Source organism: Lemur catta, chromosome 12 (genome assembly GCF_020740605.2).
Source record: "Lemur catta isolate mLemCat1 chromosome 12, mLemCat1.pri, whole genome shotgun sequence".
Classification (NCBI taxonomy): domain Eukaryota; kingdom Metazoa; phylum Chordata; class Mammalia; order Primates; family Lemuridae; genus Lemur; species Lemur catta.
This window is the reverse complement of record NC_059139.1, coordinates 7174113-7192666: the sequence shown is the minus strand read 5'-3', so window position 1 is coordinate 7192666 and position 18554 is coordinate 7174113. Positions and strand designations below refer to the sequence as shown.

General features: G+C 39.9%; 1 protein-coding gene across 3 annotated transcripts in view; it reads left to right on the top strand.

Annotated features, from left to right (window-relative positions):
- The window catches only part of CTNND2 (catenin delta 2), an 818722-nt gene that overhangs the window by 613533 nt on the left and 186635 nt on the right, over positions 1-18554 (top strand). For all 3 annotated transcript variants that reach the window (XM_045566311.1, XM_045566312.1, XM_045566310.1), the window contains one exon: positions 9299-9512. In XM_045566311.1, the coding sequence (XP_045422267.1) occupies positions 9299-9512 (214 nt within the window). The remainder of the gene's footprint in view (positions 1-9298; positions 9513-18554) is intronic.

Sequence of the window (18554 nt, the reverse complement as noted above, 5' to 3'; positions counted from 1 at the left end):
AAAAAAGAGAGAGAGAGAGAAATTAAATGTGTAGCCTTTGAACCTGAGCACATGGTATTGGGAGGAGAAATCTACCCCCCCCCCCCCAACTTACACACAATTATTTGCCTCCAAATGATGATATTACAAAGTATTTCCTTGTTATTCAAGGAAAGCAGTTATTCAAGTTATTCAAAAATCTGGAATGATGTAGGTGCTTTCTAATCTGATTTCATCAACACTTTCTAACTTATAAAAACATATTAAAACCATGGGATTTTAATATGCAACATCTAAATGTGGAAATAGAAAGTAAACATTAGAGTTCAGTTTGGAAAGCAGTAGGGGAGACTTACTAGAGACATTCTTTATAATTGCCTACTGCTTTGTGATTTCTGTATTCAGTGTCTACCAGGACAGCTCAAAACTTACACCAGGTGATAGAAACCGTTAGACTTATCCGGATCACCTTTCCTGAGTGATGTCTTTAGAGAAGGAACTTGCGGAATTACTTGAAATTTTTTTCTTTAAAAAAATAAAAAGGTAGGGGCTTTTTCTGGATGCGCTTAGCGCTTAAAGAATAAAGTTGAAACTTGTTTTGGTGTTCGGCAGTTCTGAGGACTGGCAAGTGTTTGCGGAGAGTGTCAGCTTTTAGCTGCCAGAAAAAAGGCTTTGAGGCACATTTGACCTCCATGCCTGCTTCATGCTCAGATGGGGTGAGTGTCCAGAAGACTTCACTGTTCACGATCACAGTTAGCAGGAGAGGAACAGAAAGGCCGGGATGTGGTGTGTGCGATTCGTGGTGATGCAGGTGCTCCGTTTGTTTAAACGCATCTTGTAAAACGCATCACTGTGTGCAATCATGATTCACATTCAAACCAAAATAAAGGGCTTTTTTTCCCCTCTTTCCTTTATCTTCTTAAATGATGAGACCATGAAGATGACGAGAACTTGAAAGGTTGAACTGCTGTGAAATAAAGCATTCTGGAGATTCTTCATGCAGAATGGTTTTCTCCAACTAGTTATAGACAGAACCTTTTACTAATACTTAATACAATATCAACTGATTCTCTTAAATTGGCAATAGTTAAAAAAGAAAAAACATGTCAGATTCTCCCCCAGAAGATGTTCATTTTGTTATATGTTCAAGGAATTACCTCTGTGATGGTCAGATCCAACTTCAGTGCCAGCTGAAGGAGGGCAGGTTCAAGGAGGTTTTGAAATCTATACAGGGTAACAAACATTCCAGACATTGTGAGGGCTTTTAGATTGGATGCTGAGACAGAAAGAATAAGGGAAATAACAATAATAATGGATTTGTAGACTTCTTTATCCTTTCCATATGAATCCCAATATGTTGTTCCATTTGCCCTTCTTAACAACTCTTTGAGGCAGGCAAGGCAGAAATGCAGACTTCAAAACCCAGATAGCTTCCTGCTAGACATAGGTGAAGATGGAACCCAAACCCGCCTATACATCCTATTCCTTGGATGAGCAGCGTCTGGGAAAGGCTACGTGAAAGTAGAACCTTCTGAGTCATTTAGGTTGTTACTGGTTGCATCAGTTGCTACTTGTTTCATTTTTTCATCTGTTTATTAGGATCTACTTGTTAATAAAATCAAAATATGGTCCTTCTCCTTTTTTGCCTAATAATACTCTGTATTTCAGAAATGTATTTCCTCTTTTTCCAAGAACTAGTATTATCTCAAAATTGTTACGTTTTTAAATGCCTTTTTTTAGCTTTGGTCAATTAAGTTATCATACCAAAAAAAATTACACTTCTTTTTAAAATAGAGTATAGATTAATTAATTAGTCGTGTCAGGGTTCAGAGTCAGTATTCTTGTCTGTTCTCAGTTCTTGGTATGCTCTTGGCCAAAGAATGACCAGACACACCAAAAACAGAATAAGCACAAAACAAGGTTTATTGAGGAGAGAAAGCTAGGATTACAGAGCAAGAGCAAGACATAGGATTACAGAGTATGAGCAAGATACGTTCGCCATAGTTGGGTGAACCGGCCTCTTGTAACAAAAGGGCCTTGGTTATGGTCTGGGTCTTGTTTTATAGTGTCTGGATTGGGCCCTCCTGGTGATGCAGATGTCATCATGGAACCACTTTGATGGACACTTGGGAGTTACAAGACCTGAGTCTTACTGTGCATGCGGATCTCCCATGAGCCTCTTTGAAAGCCGATTTGTGGGGTGAACCACAATGTAGATTGAAGCTAATGACATAATAATTAGACTTAGGTTGCTCTAGGTCACCTTCCAGACTCTGTTGTACCTATGCTGCTTGGCCCATGGGCTAGAGAGTCCTACATTCTTCTGCAGCTGGCACTCTGAATTCTGACTGGTAGATTCAGAGGGCATTCCCTCCTCCCCCAGGTGTGGCAGTCACTCAGGACACCTGCCTTGTCCCCAGGAGGGGCCACAGGTCCCTACCTGTCTACCTAACAGTTGTACTTGCCTTGGAAATATATCTACCAATATATCTCATTGGTGCACTATCGATACAGCACACTTTGTAGTTATTTTTTAAATGACCGATATGATTTATACAGTTCATTTTAGGATAAATCTATCCTATATTTAATCTCATTAGTTATACGCCAGATGGGATTCATGATCTAATAGATAATATACGTTTACATGCTAAATCTAATTTATGAAGTTATACCTCTGGATTGTATTCCTTTCACTGACTATCATATGTTACATCAGCATATAATTAAATAAATTCATATTTTGACCACATAATAAGTCAATTAAGAATATCCTTTAACAAGCTGATACAGTGACTAATTTGTGACTGATAATATTTACTGAGCATTTGTTAAACAATTCACATTTGAAACCTCATTTAATCCTGAAAACAACCTATGAGGTAGGTTCACATTTTATTCATGTTTTATGGCATTTAAGTAACTTGCCTGAAAGGACACAGGTTTTAAGAGGAGGAGCTATGATTTGAACCCAGGTTTAAATTCAATGCCCCTAATCACCACAATATACCCCCTCCCTAAAACACAATTTAAGAAGAAACATAACTCCTGGCTCACCTACTGAATGGGGAAAGTAGGCCACTTTGCACCATAGTAGAAAGAGAAAGAGAGATTATCTCTCAAAATTCTCAAAAATAATTTCTACCATAAAACTAAAAAAGATTTTGGCTTTTATGAAGTATGCTTCTATATTACTCAGAGGCAACTACATGAACGTACATCAATTCCAATTTTATGGAAACATTGATTTTTAAACTGGCTCTACAATAAGGGTAAGGTATGAGATTCATTGAGGTAAAATATATCTTTTACAAACTGATAACTTTGCAATATTTACAATAAAGTTGAAAAGTGAGATTCAGTTACCTCTGGTTAAGCCTCTGGTTTTGAGTCCACAAACCTTGTATCTCCCAATAGCTTTTAAGCAGAGAAAATTATTTAAATTCTTAATATTAATAAGAAATATATAACAACTATATCAATTTTTTTTGTTTTTTTTTCAAACCAACATTTCAGTGGAAAAATAACAGTTAATTGGAAATTTAGGTACAAATCACCAAGTCAAAGTACATCTTTTTAATTAACTTTTTCTATAGATGAGTTCCTCAGACATGGTGACTTGAGTTTTCATAAATATCTTAAAAGTTTTTACTAAAATTTTATTTAAATAAAATTTATTAAAATTTACCTTTAGTCTCAGGTCCAGCCTTGTTTCTTTTAACACTAACCCAGAAACCCAAAGATATATTCAGTTTGCTTAAAATGAAAGATTCCCAAGGAAGATAGAAAGGGACACCCAGTTCGTTACCTGTTTTGAGGTTCTTATCACACCATCCAGAAGGTTGACAAAAGCTATTCCTGCCTTTTCTCTTTTCTCCCTCCAGCCCCAAATCCCTCCATGTTTCAAATGCAGAGCAGGTGAGCAATCTCTTCTATTGCCCTGAAAGCCTAGTAGGCCATGCCCTGAGGGTCTCACTATCTTCAAAGCAACTTGTCTTAATATCTTTTTTAAATGAAGACAGGTACCTCCCAAGAGGAATTCTGTTGCAAGCTGTTAAAGTAATTTTTAAACCCACTACACATCATCATTATCATTATAATTTTATGAAGACTGTCAAGAGCATCCCAACACTGCTGTAATTGGACATGCTATAAATTATTCAGAGATGTTGATATCAATTTAATGATAATATCTAATTCATTGGTAAATATATGTTATTCTCAATAACTGCAGATTATGTTAAGAGTAATAAATCCATTAAGTGGTGAGGCCCCATTTTGGCAGGGATAATTGCATTACTTGCCTTTTATTATATTTAATTACCTATCTGTTTGTTTTCTGATTTAAAAAGCTTAGTAGATATATTCCGCCTTGTAAGGAAAGGGCAAGGAAAAACCCACTGCATTCTATTCTAGTGTGATTTTTAGATATTCTTAGTTCTGGAGTTTAAATTGTAAAAAACTTCAAAATAGTAGATTGTATGGTGAAGGCATGGAAGCTGTTTTCATTCTCCCCTGGTGCAAACTGGAGGACTTCGCTGGGGTGTGAGTGCATCCCAGCACTCATTCCTAAGAGATATTCGACGTCAGGTTCCAGAATGCCCTCACTGTAAACAGCCTAACAAGACAGGCAGTAGGGCATGGTTTTGCTTTGGTTGGTTGACTCCCTTTTTATTTCCCCTGGGGACGGGTTTCTCCAGCGTCCACCTTCCTTACCCCTTGTGGACTGCTCTCACCATCTCCATTCCTGAAGTTCACACCTAAGCAGAAAAAGAAATGAGCTATAGACACAGGCACAATTGACTAAAGTTGCCATCTCTCGAAGAATCACTTAATAAGTGAGTTTAAGACTATCTATTCAGGTTATGTATGAAAAGCCCTTTCTTTTCATAAAAGTAGCAGATATGAGATTTGTTCAGTCCAGATCCAAATGAAATTACCACTTCTGTATATGCATTTTAACATTGTTTGTGTTCAGTCATTTGTATTAATGTAAACAAATCAGAATCACATAGGCAGTCTTAAAAGAGAAGGAAACATGAGGACGAGATACCACACTACACACTTGTCAGAATGGCCAAAATCCAAATACTGACAACACCAAATGCTAGTGAGGATGTGGAGCAACAGGAACTCTAGTCCATTGCTAGCAGGAATGTGCAATGGTACAGCCACTTTGGAAGACAGGGTGGCAGTTTCTTACAAACTAAAGATACTCTTATCATGTGATCCAGCACTCACCCTTCTTGGTATTTATTCAAAGGAGTTAAAAGTTTATGCCCACACAAAAACCAGCACACAGATGTTTGTAGCAGCTTTATACATAATTGCCAAAACTTGAAAGCAACCACGATGTCCTTCAGCAGGTGAATCGATAAATAAACTCTGGTACATCCAGAAAAGAAAATGTTGAGCACTAAAAAGAAGTGAGATATCAAGCCATAAAAAGACATAGAGGAACCGTAAATTCATATTACTGAGAGAAAGAAGCCAATCTGAAAAAGTTACATACTGTATGATTCCAACTGTTTGACATTCTGGAAAAGGCAAAATCATAAAAACAGTGCAAAGATCAGTGGTTGTCAGGGGAGGGATGAATAGGTGGAGCACAGAGGATTTTTAGAGCTATGAAACTATTCTGTGTGATACTATAATGGAAGATACACGCCAGTACACATTTGTCAAGAACCATAGAGGGAACAGCACCAAGAGTGAGCCCTGTTGTAACTTTGGACCATTGAACTCTATGGACTTTGAGTGATAACCATGTGTCAATGTAAGTTCATCCACTGTAACAAATGTAGCGCCAGTGCAGAGTCCAGGCGGAGCGGGAGGCTGTGTCTGGGAGGCGGGGGAGAAAGTACATGGGAATTCTATGCTTTCTGCTCAATTTTGCTCTGAACCTAAAAACTCTCTTAAAAATAAAACTGCTCTTAAAAATAAGGTCTATTGAAAAATAGTAAAAAAAAAAAAAGAGAGAGAGAGAGGAAGAAGGAAACTAACATGTGACAGCCAACTGCGCCATTCTTCCGTTCATCTGATATTTATTCACTCTCTGTGACAGACACCCTTCGAATGCAGTTCATTTCATTGTTACATCTAGTAAAAATATTAGATATAAATTAGCTGACATTTTATTGACTTTGTTTTATTAATATTAAGCCTAGAACCTTTCAAGATTTGACTTTTAAAGAATTCTGCACAAAGATGATTAAGGAAGGAAGGTAAGAAGGTAAAGGGACCTGCAGTGATTGCAAGTCAGCGACACCCTGGGCTCAGCCTGCTAGAAGTGGGGCGACTTATGTGGGGGATAAATTGGAACGAGATCACTCGCCATTGAGTGGGAGAGGAAATAAAGGTGCCATTTCAGAGAAGGCAGTTTCCCCTGATAGTTTTTCAAAAAGTTATACTTTATTAATACTTAAAATAGGTTTCTTTGGAAGCTTTTTAGAAGGGTTTAAGGTTAAGTACAGGAAGAAACTGGAGGGTTAGGTACTAGGAGAAGCTGGAGGGAGGAGGCTCCAGGAACAAAGCAAAGCAGAGGGAGGTGTAGAGACAGCATGGACCATCCACAGTCGCCCAGGAGTGTGGTACTAAAAGCTGCCACACGGCTCCCTGGGTCCTGTGGGGAGAGGGGAGGCAGCAGCAGGAGGAGGAAGAACCACAGACCTAGCCATCCCATTTCACCTAGGTGCATATTTAAATATTAACTCTGACTAACGTTCGGCTTCAGAAAACTGAAGTGGGAGTCTCATAATCTTAGATAAAATTCAACCCCCCAAAACCCAAAGTTTTTAATACAGATGATCTGGTGACTCCAAATAAGAGCAAGAGAAAAGAAGTTATTGTCTTATTAGTGTTTCTCTAAATAGATTAAAATAGAACTTAAGATCTCATTATAAATTTGGGTGTATGTCATTAATTAGGATCATAACAAAAACATTGTGTTCTCTTTATAGCATTAAGAATTCATATTGCATTCATTTTGAATTCATTTTCCCTTTTAATGTTTTGGAATAATATTTTAATAGCTTAATTCATTAAGTCATATGAGTGGGAAATGTATTATCATAAATTAGGAGTCTTAATTATAATATCCAGTATAGCTAAAATATATACATATAAATAAAATAGATTTATGATACGTCTGCTTTTGACATATAACTGATGGATTCACTGTAAAAATGGATTTATTATCTCTTTTGTAATGGCTTTGTCATTATTCCAAAAATTAAACCCAGAGAATTTTGAAGTAAATCACACACGTGCAGATACACACACATAGAGAAAATGACATTCGTAGTTTAACCTTTTTGTACAAGTTGAATATCCCTTCTAAAGTGCACGGTAAAGTGGGTGTGGTTATAATCCAGGTGTATGTGTGTATAGGATACGTATATATAGTGATACAAACTTCATTTCTCTTGGGTCAGTGCCAGGCAAGCTCTCAGTAAAACTGTAAGTTGGGAACGTTGTTTTCCGATCCTTTTTCTCTTTTTTTAAGTTAACCCAACAGTCCCTTGAGCCCTCTTCCCCAGGGGCTGTCACTGTCCACAGGCTGTGCAGACATGACCTGCTCATCATTGTCCCTCTAAGTCCTTCCTTCTCTCTTCCCTGGTCCTGTTCTCACAGGAGGTGTGACACATGACACACTGCATTCATGTTTTCCAAATTAGGGACTTACGACCTGTAAGTTCTCTGAGGACTTCAGCTTTGTCTGCTTTGATTTGTTGATGAATGAAAATAATTCCTACAGGCCCGTGTGAGTCATCGGCGGTCCACCCTGTGTGAATGAAACGTGCCTTCGTTTTGTTTGTAAGCTGTGTGGGAAGAGCCTCTGGGCTGAGCCCTCTGGATACATTCTTGGCTGTTCACAACAGGGTTTTTTTTTTTTTCTTTAAAGAGAGATATTATTCAATTTGGAAAACACTATTTTGGCAAATCTGAGAAACAATCATATATTAATTAGGCCTCCCTGTAACTTCAGCAAATACTTAGTGAACGTTAATTGTGTGTCTGGCATTGCACTCAGGATAGGAATAGAGATATGTCAGTGATCAAAACAAAGAGACCTGCGCCCCCAGAACACATGAGTTCTGGTAGAAGACAGACGATAACGATAAACATGATAGATAAGTTAGAACATGACAAGTGCTGTTAAGAATTCTCTGACAGATGAAGGCAAACGAGAATGCTGGCTTGGGAAGGGCGTGTGGTTCACATTGCAGTTTTAAACAATATGGGTAGAGTTACCTCTTAGAGAAAGTGACACGAGCACCATTGAAAAAAGCTGAGGGGTTTAGCCATGGACCCAGCACATCTGTGAGATGAATGAGTTTTCTGTAACAAGAAAATTAAGTAGACAAGGTGCCAATTCTTCCATCCCTGAGGAACACTGACGTGTGAAAAAACAAAAAGAGGAGGATATTGCCTAGTGAATCCTGTTATTTTTCCATATGAATGCAGAAGTATTGCAATGCAACTTTGCTAGTGAAAACACCATGAAATAGTCTGTATTTTAACTAGCCACTTTATTTTGTTTCCAGTTTAAATTTTTAAATTGCTGCCAAAATCAAAGAGCAGCAAGAAGAAGACGCATCTGGAAATACACTGCAAAAAATTATTTTGCATTTACTTATAAAAGATTAAAATTTTCTTAGGGCAAAAAGAACACTAAAATTTAATGTGGTTTTTTTTGTTGTTGTTGTTATCAATCAAATACCTAAGTTAAGTCTGACATGGCTTGGCAGAGCATGTCCTTGCCTCTTATGTGAGCGACGTTCTTATTTTCCCAGGTCTTCTGAGATAAAACTTCTGTGTCAGTTCTTCCAGTTTCTCGCTTAGCTTCTGGTTCCTTTGAAATGTTTGGAGCATTTCCTTATTAAGCATAATTTTAACATTTTGTACATCAATCCTGTAGCTCCTTAAGACAGTGGTTAAATTTAATAAGTCTAAGGAATGAGGATCATTCTAATGCCTTTTGCTCCTTCTCTGCTCATTCTAATGCCTCTGCTTCCTGGCATGAGTGTGTGGCGTATTTTTATAGAGAGAAATGTCTGAGGCACCCATTAGGAAGTTAAAATCACCTTTCCAAAATTCTATAGCTTGAAAGAAATACATTTGAATTTTTATTGGTAGGATATTAAAGCAAGTACAGGCAATAAAATCCAAGGAGAAGACTTATGTGTTTTCTTTTCGCTTTTTTTGCCCTAATTTAGTTCTGTGCAATTAATTGTAGCAAATGCTTCATATGAAAAACATGTTGTGGGTGTTGAAACCTTACACTTTAAGGCAAAAGTTGTGTCCTTTGCTCTTTCAGATAAGGAGACAAGGAGGCATTCAGCTCCTGGTGGATCTGTTGGACCATCGGATGACAGAAGTCCACCGTAGTGCCTGTGGAGCTCTGAGAAACTTGGTGTATGGGAAGGCCAACGATGATAACAAAATCGCTTTGAAAAACTGCGGTGGCATCCCGGCCCTGGTGAGGTTACTCCGCAAGACCACTGACCTGGAGATCCGGGAGCTGGTCACAGGTTAGAATCATGAGTGAATTATTACATTTTATCTCAAGATAAACCTTCCGTTATCCAGCATAGTAACAAATGTGCTAACCAAATATTATGGTCTGGGGCTTCTCAGTGTGCTAATAACAGTCCTTGTATGTGTATTCAAATGAGTAAATCAGTGAATAAAATGGGATGAAGTATACCACACATGGATAGATCATATTAAATAATTAGAATCCAATAAATGTAACCCTCACTAAATTCTGTGATTTTAGAAGTAGTTGAGCATCTTAAAATACCAATGGGCCAGCATGATAATAACATTAATAATAAATGATAGAAGGACAGGCATGTGAACTATTGGTAATAAGGTGCCTGTTTTGGTTTTTGTAGTGTGGTTAACAGCAGAGAGCTTGTCATACTGAGCAGTTAATTTCCTAAATAAGATATTTATGCTTACTAAAAGTCTCAAGGTAATATTATTACTTATTATAGAATGTTTCAAAAGTGAACATGAGAGTCTTTCCATGATCATAGAACTTTTATGTTTTGTAAAATAGTGATAATCATAGTGCCCACCTCATAGATTTATGAGGGTTTAATGAATGAGACCATGTTAAGCAGTTGGCACATACTTTCATGGAACACACGTGGACACAGTAAACATTAGCTGTCATCCCTCGTGTTTGTGCAGCCTTCCTTGTTGGAGTGCTGTTGACATAGGTCGCCTCAAGATGCGCTTTCCAGTTACTCTAGTGCTTACTCTTCTCAATTACACTCACTGCTGTGCTAGGGGATATTTGATGTTTGGTTCATCAAAGTACCCCTATAAGCAAGTATTTGGCAAATGGATTGCAAAGTTGCCTTTGCGAAAAGATCTTTTAATCACCCATGATTATCCAAGATGAAAAGATGACTGCCGTTTTGTCTCAACTCTAAAATTTCCTTGTAGCTATGCTGATGAAATGTATGTAAATGTGTTTATTGAAGATAATACATGGCACAAGCTAGAGAGCCATAAATATTTGTTCAGTCCTGAATCAAGACTTCCAATTTCAATGTATTTTCTTAAATTCATACCCTTTAAGATTATTATCGCATTTCTTTCTCACTCTCAGCTAAATTAGAACTAGATCGAAATTATTTTTTTCTCTTTTCTTTTTTCTTTCTGTATGTGGAGAACTGTCTTTATGGGAAAAAAAATAATTGTTAAGTGTTACCATGTTATTAAAGTAATATTTCACATCAAACTAACATGGGGTGACATGGGCCAGGGAAGGTAAAATTATTATTATCCACATGTGATGTCTAGGATAGTTTTGGGGTGAGTTATATAACTGAAAATATTCTCTACTGTTATGGTTATGAACACCCATCGTTATTTCTGTGGGTTGTGTTTAAGTTGGACATGCCTGCAAGAGAAAGGGCTCAATGCCTGTGATGGAAGCATGATGCTTCTGTGCAGTAAGACGTTGCCAACTGATACATGAAGCCACCAGAACTGAGGGCCAACAGAGCACCTTCTGTATGCATTCATTTCATGATTTGAAAAAAAATAGATTTTACTAAAATTTGAATTTGCTCCAATTCAAAACCCTTGTCTAGAAACACCCTCTTTGGTACCTTATCTCCTTGCCAAAGAAATTTGGCCATGTGCAAAAGGTTGAGATGAGTGATGGCTTAAAACAGAAAGGAAATGCAATGCCCCATCACATGATATCATCTGTAGCAACAGCCCTGTGCTCCTGCTGCTATTTGAAGTGTGTGTAAAGGAATTGACAGCCAGCTACTTCGTTGCCTTCAGCACTGCTTGTGACCACTCCTGGGTGTCACCCATGGTATGCCCCTGGGCAGCATCAAAACTTCCTATGTGAGCCCCATCTGGAAACATCAAAGGCTTGTTTCTTTTCTTGGTGAAACTTGGGCTGTAGGAAGGATGCAAGTCCTTGACATACAGAGAGGACATACCTCTTATTCCACTTCTTTTGAGAAGAACGAGGTTTGGACTCACTGCTATATCATGACCCTGTGTGTTTTCATCAGTGTGTGCTGGAGTTGAAGCTCTCTCTACGTCTTCTCCTGGAAGAAATGCTGTCTTCTGCAGTGATAGCCAAATAGATTAAGAGGGACCGTGGTTGCTACTTCAGTAGATGTTTTCTTTTCTAGAGGCAGAGTCTTACAGTGCTTGGTTGAACTTCAAGCATGAATTTCACCTTTCTCAAAGAAAATCATATCAAAACATTGCTACAAAAGCTGAAGTTCATGGTTTCTGGAGTTGCCGTCATGGATACTTTTGCAGACTTGCAAGTCCCTTGGCCAAGCTTCCACTCTAGAGAAGGAGACAGGAAGAGAGCATTGAAGAGAACATTCTAGTGTGGAAGAAACTGCTTACTGTGAGCCCGTCTGTAGTGACAAAGCCTTCTACGTTTCCACACCAGCAGAAATCTGAGGGCCCCTGGAAACCTGCGGGGCTCAGCTGACTTCTGTATAGACATTGCATCAATGATGCAGATCTAGCCAAAGCTGACTCCACTGCCGGAAGCAAAAGTAAAATGAAGCAAAATGAATTGACCTCAGAGAGCCCTAGGGAGACATTTTTATCTTCAGCATCAACCCTGGTCATCTGCCAGAGTGGGCTATGAAAGCTTGAATTCTACTGGCTCCTGTAGAGTCTTGGGAATCCATTATTTTAGTACAGCTAATCCAGTTTCACCCCGAGGTCATCAAATCCTCCATTTCTCTTGTCTTTTATTCTTTTTCCACTCTTCCTCCTTTGAGACTCTTGTCTCTTTCTAAATCTGATGAACTCTTTAGCAAGCCTTCCTGTGTGAGCCCGAGCACATCATTCATTCCTTAGTCATTCATTCTCAAATGCTTTTGAATTTCTGCAGGCGCCAGGTGCAGGGCTACACCTTGCATGCCCTCGGGCACCGCAACAACACCCACTTCCCTGACAGGGCTCTGTTCTGAATGGTCAGCACCCATGCAGTACTGGCTGCTAAATATTTAAAAAGACTTCCGTAACCAACATGTCCACATTTTAGAAATTTACTAGATTAGCAGCAAGGGAGTGGACAGCTCTGAGCGCTGGAGTAGGGTGTAGCAGAAAAAAGGCTCACTTCGCTTCTGTTGTCGCAAGGAGCCGCCGTGAATCCATTTTGGAATTGAGTTAGATAGCCATGCGTGAATTAAACAAAACAATGAGTTAAGTGTAACAACTAGGAGTTTTAATTCCTTTGCACCTCTCTAGAAGACCTAATCCAGTGCTCAGCAAGGAATAAGGATTCAGGACATTACAGGATCCTCGCTGGTATAGGGGAGTTTTTTCTCATGCATTCTCTTTCCTACCCATTATCTCATGCATGTGAATAAATGTCTCTTAAACAAAAAATTACAGGTGGAGGGAAGATGAGGTCCCCTTTAAATTCCTTTCCAGATATTTATAAACTAGGATGTGTTGTGAACAAATATTCAAAAGAACAATTTTAGTGATTTTTAAAAAATAAAGCCTAGTTTGTAGACCAGATTTTAGATTAGACCTAGCTATAAATCCAGAAGAATCTATGGTATTTAGAGTGCCAAATTATAAATGGTAGAAGACTGAAAGGAAGAAACAATCTTGCAGAGCTCTAACTTATTTATTAAATATGCCTTGGCAAACTGTTTGAACAATAATAAAATGTTAAAATTTAGATATTTACATACATTTACATTCAACACACAAACATGCATGCTGAAAAAAACCAGCTGCCTGTTTGCACTGTGGTATCTATTAACAGCAGAATATATTCTGCTGCCTGTTAGGTCTGGCAATGAATAATTGTCTTCCTATGCAATAATTACTATGAGGTGATGATCAGAATTTTATTTAAATCCACTTGAAGCTATTCTGTGCTAGCCATTACTTGAAATGCTCCTAAGCAAATGAACTTTGATTAGAAATGCTGCATGTCCTTTGGGCTTGACTGATGTAATTTTTCTCTCTCTAAATATGGAAATAGTCGACCTAAAGTTTAAAATGCCCAACTAAAGATTTCAGAATGCTTTACAAATCATAATAAAACAGGTTTTATGAAACCATAACACATATAATAAATAAGTTTTATTTTGGTTGAAAACAAGTGCCCTTGGGAGCACTACTTTCTCCAAGAGCAGAGTGTATTCTTCTATCTCATGCTTCACAGACTCGAATGGTCTTTTCTTTTAATGAATGAGGCAGGCCACTGACTCACCCTTGTCTGTGATGTCCATAGTTACTGATTCCCTCTTTTCTCCATAATCTCTCTCCCTCCCAGAATCTTCTGTCTTGGGACAGATTTGGATGTTGTTTCTCTAGACCTGCTGCAACAATCCTGAGAAATTAAAACTTCTATCTCTTAGTCCCCATGTCTTCTTCTCTCTTGGTTTACTCTCTTAGCAGTTCCTAGAAAGGGATACCTGTTAAATTAAATTCTGAAAAAGTCCATCTTGAACAGTCACACATGATTGATATTTACTAGATATGGAATTATGGATAGAAAATTATTTTTCTTGAATATATTTTCTATAATTTAATTTTAACCTTAACACTATAAAATTTTCTGACAATATATCTTGGTATGTGCCTTTTTTAAAAAAAGTTTATTGGTATTGAACATTTTCAATTTAAAGAAGAGTCATGACTTTCTTCAGTGCCAGAAAATTGTTTGTTTGTTTTTTAAATAATTCCCACACTTCCATTTTCTTTGTCCTCTCTTTGTGGAATTAGTCAGATTTTGAACCTCTTAGCTCGTTATTCTCATATTTTCTTATATATTAATAATTTGGAGTTCTTTGCCCTTTTATCATACATTCTGAAAGATTTCTCCAATATCCAACATCATACGTTTATTTTCCCCAATCTATCTGGGGGACTTTATGGGTTTTTTGTTTTGTTTAGTTTTGTTTTTTGCAGAGGCCACAAGGGGATATCACCTTTTTTTTTTTTTTAATTCTAAGAATTCTCTTTTGTGGTTTTTTAAGGGACTCTATTTTTGTTTTATGAATGTAAACTATTCTTGAATTTCTCTAAAGATATTATTTAGAACTAAGGTTTCCTTTTTTTTTCTCTTTAGCATGGATTATCTCAATTTTTTCTGTTGTCAATTTTTCTATTTTCTTTTTTTGTAATGGTAGGCTTTCTTGTTCGTTTTGCAGACTTGCTTTAAATATGTGGTGGTCCTCGGTTTTCTGCTTATTTGTAAACTGGAAGAAATACCGAGTTTGTCTTAGCTCTGTGCACATTAGTGAACCTTGTTGACTGTAAGCTTGAGTTCAGGGCGAGCAGGTAGGAGTGAGCTGTTGTCTTGAGGAGCCTTTCAAGGATCTTAATAAGGCTCAGATGTCCATGGTAGCTTTTTAGTTCTCCCCAGTGCAATCTCTTTGGAGAGTCTTCCGACCCGTTTGTTTTGTTTATTTGTATGGCCTGGAGGCAGGGGACAGGACTTTGCTGGTGCTGGGTGTTCTCTCCACCTAGGTGGGAGTGGAGAATGGACAACTGTTGCCTTTCAGTCATTCACCCCTTTGAAGCCTCCCTCCCCACATCTCCACCCTGCCTGCCTGCCTTCTCTGAGTGTGAATCTTTTCTGGAGCTCCACCAGGCCAGTATCCCTGGGAGAGAGTCCCCTCTGAGTGTCCCCTGGGCTGTGCTGGCTTCCCCTTCAGCTCCACCTGCCACTCACCTCTATTTTGCATCTTACAGAAATGGAATGAAATTTCTCATCTGAAGAATTACTCCTTCTGTTCTCTTCTTAATTCCATTATGTTCCTAATAAATAACATCTTCTACCCTGCATGGGTTCTGAACAGTTTGATAAGTAAAACAAAGTGTAAATATTGCTAAATATTATCTCTGTTGCTGATAGAAGCCGGGTTAGAGGCATTACTTTAGGTCTGTCAGACAAGTGAGCTTGCTAATTCAAGAGATGTCTGGAGCGTAACGTTAATTAAGCACTCTGCGTGGAAGGGGACATTGGAACAGAGGGGAGATATTTCTCCCATTAATATCCCTCAGCCTGTTTTTCTCTTACCGTCTTTGTTAGAATCACACAGAGGTATGGCTCCTCTCCTCAAAGCAGGAGCTAAGCAGTTTGTGAAGAGAGTTTCCTTCCATCTTCATGATGTTTTGGGGGGACCACCTGGAATTCCTGGTGAACAGTTTATATATTAAAATATTACCTTAGGAGACACCAAAATGGGCCAAAGGAGCAAATTATTTAAATCAAATTCAAGGTCACTGTGTTCCCAAGACTTAAAATTAAATCCCAATTTTATTTCTTATCCCAAATAATGTTCAGCTATGTTGTCCAACAAAGCAAATCAGAGGTCCTGTGAGAAGATTAAACAACATCACAAAGGGAAAAATGAATAGAGACATTCCAATAATGAAATGCCAGCAATGTAGAGATGATCCGAATTTTAATATAAACCCCACCAAATATCAAATTCCCAAGGAGAAATTAAAAATCAAAGTTTAAATCCACTTTCATGTTGAAGTCCAAAGACATTAAAGTTCAAAGGAATTAAAGTTGAAAAATCAATATCTCTTGCCATTGTGTGTTAAAGTTCAAAGTCCACAATTCTTAAGCCAGCTAGAGTGTAAAAACCGTCCTCTCCAACTTTTTTATTCTGCACAGTCTCGGCCAGTGGGTTTCTTGTACCTCTGCAGGGTCTGGGTCCTTCAGCAGCTGAGTTCTGGGCTGCCTCACACTGGAATTGGCAACTTTCAGGTCCTCAGAAAGTGCAAGGTTTCATTGCGAACTGTCACTCATCTCACTGTTCATGGGTGTGAGCACTGGTGCTCTGCCCATCAGAGTTAGAAAACAAGCTATGGTTTTCTAAACAACCCCTAAGAGAAGTTATCCCAGACACAAGTATGTGCCCAGAAGCCAGCCCTTGCCAAGGCTGTGGCAGCCCTTCGGTGAAGTCTGTATCGGTTACTTACTGTGCTGTAACAAATCACTACAAATTTAGCAGCTTGAAACGATGCAGATTTACTGCCTTACAGTTCTGGAGGTTAGAAGTCTGACACAGATCGCACCTGGCTAAAATCAAAGACTCGGGGGTGGGCTGTGTTCCTTCCTGGAGGATCCGGGAGACAATCCATTTCCTTGCCTTTTCCAGCTTCTAGAAGCTTCTACATTCTTTGACTTGTGATCCCTTTCCACTGACTTCAAAGCCAGCAGCACTGCATCTGGGATGATTCTTCCATAGTCACACTTCCCTCTGAGCACCACTGGGAAGGATTCTCTGCTTTAAGGACCCGTGTGATTAGATTGGGCTCATCTGGTTAACACAGAACTAGCTCCATGATAATCTCCCCATCCCAGATTCCCTACCTTCATCCCATAAAGTCCCTTGTGCCATGTAAAGGACCATCAGCACAGGTGCTGGGGATTAGGATGTAGGCGTCTTTGGGGGACTGACCACAGGGTCAGGGAAGGTGAGCACGTGGAGAGTCCTTGGCTTTAGTCAGGGCAGGGCAGTCTCCTGGTACCTGGCTTTGCAGTTCCATAATCTGTGAATTTAAACTGAATCAGTTGAAAGAAGTCCATGCAGCGGGAGATCCCTCCAGGCCCATTGTCTGTAGACATTACTGCCACCCTGCAACATTGACATTGAGATACTGGCAGTGGAGACAGCCCCTCCAGGTGCGTCATGTTTGAGCAGGGCGCAGAAGCACGATGGGTGATGTGGACGAGGGGATTCATCATCAGGATTAGACCTGACGTCGCGGTGGGAGCTGGTGAAGAAGTCTGTGGACGGCTTTGCCTCTGTGCCTCGTGATGGGCCTGCAGCGGGCGGGCCGGCAGGCAGCAACAGGAAGAACAGCCGATGGGAAGCAGGGGAAACCAGGGCCAACTGGCACCCACGGGACAAACCGCACCCTCTTCTCCCTCTTGCCGGCTGGGAGTCAGCCACAGGAGTGATACACAAAGCTGGTGCCCTTTGCCCCAGAAGCCCCATGTGAGCCTGGCCGGGACCTGGGGAAATGGAAAGAGGTGGTGTGGTGGGGGCTGGCAGAGCTATGGGCCACTGCCCCCCACCCAAAATGTGGGACAGCAGCCAGCAGGAGCTGCACACATGCAGCAGCTCCTCGTGCCCTCTGCCAGCGACCCTCGGGGCTCACTGCTGCAGCTGCACCTGCACCTGCCAGACTTCTTGCAGATTTTTCCATGAACAGCCTCAACCTGGAACCAAGTAGGGAAGGACATTCTGGCAAGCGTAGTTCCAGCTCAGCTAGGTGACATAGTACAAACCCAGCACACTTGGTCTTATGCAAGGTGACTTCTTTCCCTTCCTGCATATTTGAAGCTTTTGGCTTTGAATTTCCTATTTGGGAGTGGGGTCCTGGCTCTGCATTGCCACACAGGGGAGGGTATGTGTACTGCTTGGTGACACGCCTTCCACTGTCCTCTGGCTTGTTAACGGGCATTCCTGAGTCCTGTGCCACAATAGCTATTTCTCTGCTTTCCACTACGGAATTGATTCTCTCTCCCATCCCGGCAAAGCCTGCAAAATCACCCTCAGGAGACTCCGGAATTGAAGCTGCCCTCGACCTTGCTGCAGTGTGTTGCACCTATGAGCTCAGCCTTGCTCTGTGCACCTCAGGTCGCTGTCTCTGCTTGCTCCTGTTCCAGGCCCTGAGAACCATGTCTTTCCAGAACCTCTTTCTGGTGCTGGGATGAGATGTCCCTCTGCAGTTCACTTCCCTCTGCAACTCCCTGCAGATCTCAGGAAAGCTCTATTGAGTTTCTTACTGTTGCACCTGCTTCTTCAGTTGAACACTTTGCTTTCTAGCATGTGTAGCAACAGCAAGGCTTGCTGAAATTGAGTCCTGCCTGCCTTTTCCTTTTCCTTTGCTCTGGAACCCAAAAGCGTGGCTCTAGAGACAGCACACATTTCTACCACATTCCTCTAGATTCTAGAACAGGAGTTGGCAAACATTTTTAGTAAAACATGCATGCCCACTGATGCCTTCCATAAGTTCCTCCACCTCCCAGGGGAGGGGTGACTGAGGACTTGGGAGAATCCTGTGTTACCTTAATTGTG